At 39.8% G+C, this 4,264-nt stretch overlaps 1 protein-coding gene across 1 annotated transcript; it reads left to right on the forward strand.

The window, feature by feature from the left end:
• Positions 1–1,192: 1,192 nt before the first annotated feature.
• Positions 1,193–2,827, forward strand: LOC127129372 (uncharacterized; the record flags this gene model as incomplete). Its single annotated transcript, XM_051058578.1, has 1 exon — positions 1,193–2,827. A coding segment is annotated over exon 1 (1,635 nt), but the record flags the coding sequence as incomplete, so codon positions are not given.
• Positions 2,828–4,264: the final 1,437 nt, after the last annotated feature.

The following is a 4,264-nucleotide window of genomic DNA, read 5'->3' on the forward strand; positions in this document are numbered from 1 at the left end:
GAAAATGTATTTTTACCTGCGTTAACCGGTTAACCCAGGGCGTTAACCGGTTAACACTGTTGGAAATTAGAAAAATTGATATTTTTAATGTTGTGAGCCTAATCGGTGATTGGCCTATTATAATTAATTGTGATGAGTAATTTTGTTGGATTGATGTTATGAAATGTTGATACAAGTATGTTACTGAGTTGTTCCGTTTACGGAAAGTTGTTGAAAATACTGAGTTGTAGGCTTGATGAGCCAAAGTTGATTATAAGTTGATTTTTGTTGAAAACGTTGTTGTGTTGATATTATTATTATGTTGTCGAAAGTTTAAAGTCGTGTATGCCATGTACATTCATATGCATTATGTCGGAGCTTTGCTCACACCACGTTGGCCTGGATTGGCAAATTCTAAGTTGAAAGTTGAAGGCTTATGCCTTGATGCCCACTAAAATGGCAATGATTTTAAGTTGGGAGTTTTACTCCGAATGGTACCACATGCATGACAAGTCGAGTCACATTAGAGTTGCATTCATGTTTGTCTGTTGTATGGTGTGTAATAGGAATGAATGCATTCCAGTGTTATATGTGTTGTATGTTGTGTGTCGCGTTGATGTTGAGTATGATTGAGCTGATAACTGCCGTTGCTGAATGTGTAACCTGATTTGGGTGATAAAACGTGTTAATTTACTTAACATAACATGATGAATTATAATTCTTATTATATCGATTGAGAAACTCACCCTTACAACTATTTTTCAGGTAACGAGCAGTGAGTGAGTAGAAGCTAGTGCTTGGAGTCTAGTGTAGTCTCCGTTGTGGGTCATGCTCTGATAGATGTAACATCGGGACGGGATGTTTTAATTATTTTGTTGTCGGTTGTTGAACTATTTTTCATGTAATATGTTATACGTTTTAATTGGTTGACATAATTTCTATCCGCTGCGTATGTTTGAAATGTTTTATGGTTGATATAATAAAAGAGCATGACAGATGCTATTTTCGAAGATGTGACACCCTTGTTTTGTGTATTTACTCTGATATATATACTTGTTGTTGTTATTAAATATTTGGGGTATTTTAGAAGGGTGTTACATTAGTGGTATCAGAGCCCGGTTGGTCTGTCCGGCCAGTTGTCGTGTCGTTACTGTCTAACAATTATGTATTGTTACCAATCTAACTTTAAGTTGTGTTGTGTTGATAAGTTGAAATGGCTGGAAGGAATGACGCTGCAATGGCTGCCGCAATGCAAGCAATGGCACAAGCTGTGCAGAACTTGCCAAATGCTGGTGGAGATGCTGGATCACGTAGCTTGGCGACTTTTCAAAGAGAGAATCCGCCGGTGTTTAAAGGGAAGCATGATCCAGATGCAGCCTTGGGATGGTTGAAAGAAATTGAGAGAATCTTCCGTGTTATGGATTGCACTCCAGCTCAGAAGGTTCGGTATGGTACTCACATGCTAGCAGTCAAAGCTGATGACTGGTGGCTAGAGACTCACGAGAGGTTGACCGTGGCAGGTGAAGACATTACTTGGGATGTATTCCGTAGGGAATTCCTGAGAAAGTATTATCCGGAAGATGTCCGTGGTAAGAAGGAAATCGAGTTCCTTGAGCTGAAGCAAGGAAACATGTCTGTCACTGATTATGCTGCAAAATTTGTGGAGTTGTCCAAATTTTATCCTCATTACACTGGTGCTGGTGCTGAATTTTCGAAGTGCATCAAGTTTGAGAACGGATTGCGCTCTGAGATTAAGAAGGCTGTTGGGTATCAGAAGATACGCATTTTTACTGAACTGGTTGATAGTTGCAGGATATTTGAAGAGGACAATAAGGCTCATTACAAGATTGTCAGTGACCGCAGGGGCAAGCAACATCAAAATCGTGGCAAGCCGTATGATGCCCCAGTGGGAAAAGGAAAACAAGGAGCTGCTCCGGCTCAGAGGACTAGTAGGGGAGGTGCTCCTGCTGGTATAGTTTGCTTCAAATGTGGTCAGGCTGGTCATAAGAGTAATGTATGCACTGCTGAAGTAAAGAGGTGTTTTCGCTGTGGTAAGACTGGTCATGCAATAGCTGATTGCAAGCACAAGGAAATGATTTGTTTTAATTGTGGCGAAGAAGGGCATATTGGAAGTCAGTGTCATAAGCCAAAGAAATCTCAGACTGGGAAGGTGTTCGCATTGACCGGAACTCAAACCTCCTGTGAGGACAGACTTATCCGAGGTACATGTTTCATAAATGGTACTCCTTTAATTACTATTATTGATACCGGTGCTACCCACTGTTTTATTTCTGCTAACTGTGCTCGAAGACTGGGTTTAAAATTGTCCGCTTTGGATGGTGAATTGATGGTTGAGACCCCAGCTAAGGGATCAGTAACTACTTCGTTGGTATGTTTAAAATGTCCTTTGTCGATCTTTGATAAAGATTTCTATGTTGATTTAGTATGTTTGCAGTTGGATGGGATGGATGTAATTCTTGGTATGAACTGGTTAGAGTATAATTATGTTCATATAAATTGTTATCATAAGTCGGTGAGGTTTTCCACTCCTGAAGAGGAAGGAGTTGACTTATTACCTTTCAGAGAATTGCGAAAATTGATGAAAGAGGGAGCTCAGATGTTTTCCTTGATGGCGACGTTGTCGGTTGAAAGTAAAGCTAAGATAGAGGAACTGTTAGTGGTGAAAGAATTCCCCGAAGTTTTTCCTGATGAAATTCCTAGTGTGCCGCCAGAGAGGGAAGTTGAATTCACTATTGATCTGGTACCTGGTACTAGGCCTGTTTCGATGGCACCGTATAGAATGTCGGCATCTGAATTGTATGAATTAAAGAAGCAATTGGAAGACTTACTTGAGAAGAAGTTTATAAGACCAAGTGTGTCGCCGTGGGGAGCTCCAGTGTTGCTAGTAAAGAAGAAAGAGGGTAGTATGAGGCTTTGTATTGATTATAGACAATTGAATAAAGTAACGATCAAGAATAAGTATCCACTATCGAGAATAGATGATTTGATGGATCAATTAGTGGGTGCTTGTGTGTTCAGTAAAATTGATTTGAGATCGGGCTATCATCAGATCAAAGTGAAAGATGAAGACATCCAGAAGACAGCGTTCAGAACTCGGTATGGACATTATGAGTATTCTGTGATGCCTTTCGGTGTGACTAATGCGCCGGGAGTATTTATGGAATACATGAATCGTATTTTCCATACTTATCTGGATCATTTTGTGGTAGTATTTATTGATGATATTTTGATTTACTCTAAGTCCGACGAAGAGCACCAGGAACATTTGAGATTAGTATTGGAGGTTTTGAAAGAGAAGAAATTGTATGCGAAGCTGTCCAAGTGTGAGTTTTGGTTAAGAGAAGTCAGTTTTCTCGGCCATGTAATTTCAGGAAAAGGTATTGCTGTAGATCCTTCCAAGGTAGAAGCTGTATTGCAATGGGAAACTCCTAAGTCGGTTACCGAGATTAGAAGCTTTTTGGGATTAGCTGGATATTATAGAAGATTTATTGAAGGATTTTCTAAGTTAGCACTTCCGTTGACTAAATTAACTTGCAAAGGTAAAGCTTTCGTGTGGGATGTTCAGTGCGAAGAGAGTTTTAATGAATTAAAGAGGAGATTGACGTCGGCGCCGGTTTTGACTTTGCCAAATCCGGGGGAACCGTTTATAATTTACTGTGATGCTTCATTGATGGGTTTGGGAGGTGTGCTCATGCAGAATAATAAAGTAATTGCCTATGCGTCGCGACAGTTGAGAATTCATGAAAAGAACTACCCTACGCATGATCTTGAACTTGCTGCTGTAGTGTTTGCGCTAAAACTTTGGAGGCATTACCTTTATGGTTCCAGATTCGAAGTTTTCAGCGATCATAAAAGTTTAAAGTATCTATTTGACCAGAAAGAGCTGAACATGAGGCAACGTAGGTGGTTCGAATTGCTTAAGGATTATGATTTCGGTTTGAATTATCATCCAGGAAAAGCAAATGTTGTGGCCGATGCTTTAAGTAGAAAGACCTTGCATGTGTCAGCAATGATGATTAAGGAGTTGGAATTAATTGAGCAATTTCGGGATATGAGTTTGGTTTGCGAAGTAACACCGCAGAGTGTGATGCTAGGAATGCTAAAGATTAATAATGATTTTATGGATAGTATCCGAGAGGCACAGAAATTGGATGTGAAATTAGTAGATATCCTTAATCGTTGTGGTCAATCAGAGAAAAGTGACTTTAAAGTTGATGCGAGAGGTGTGTTGAAATTAGGGGAAAGAATTTGCATTCCTGACGAC

This window comes from Lathyrus oleraceus, chromosome 3 (genome assembly GCF_024323335.1).
Source record: "Lathyrus oleraceus cultivar Zhongwan6 chromosome 3, CAAS_Psat_ZW6_1.0, whole genome shotgun sequence".
Lineage (NCBI taxonomy): Eukaryota > Viridiplantae > Streptophyta > Magnoliopsida > Fabales > Fabaceae > Lathyrus > Lathyrus oleraceus.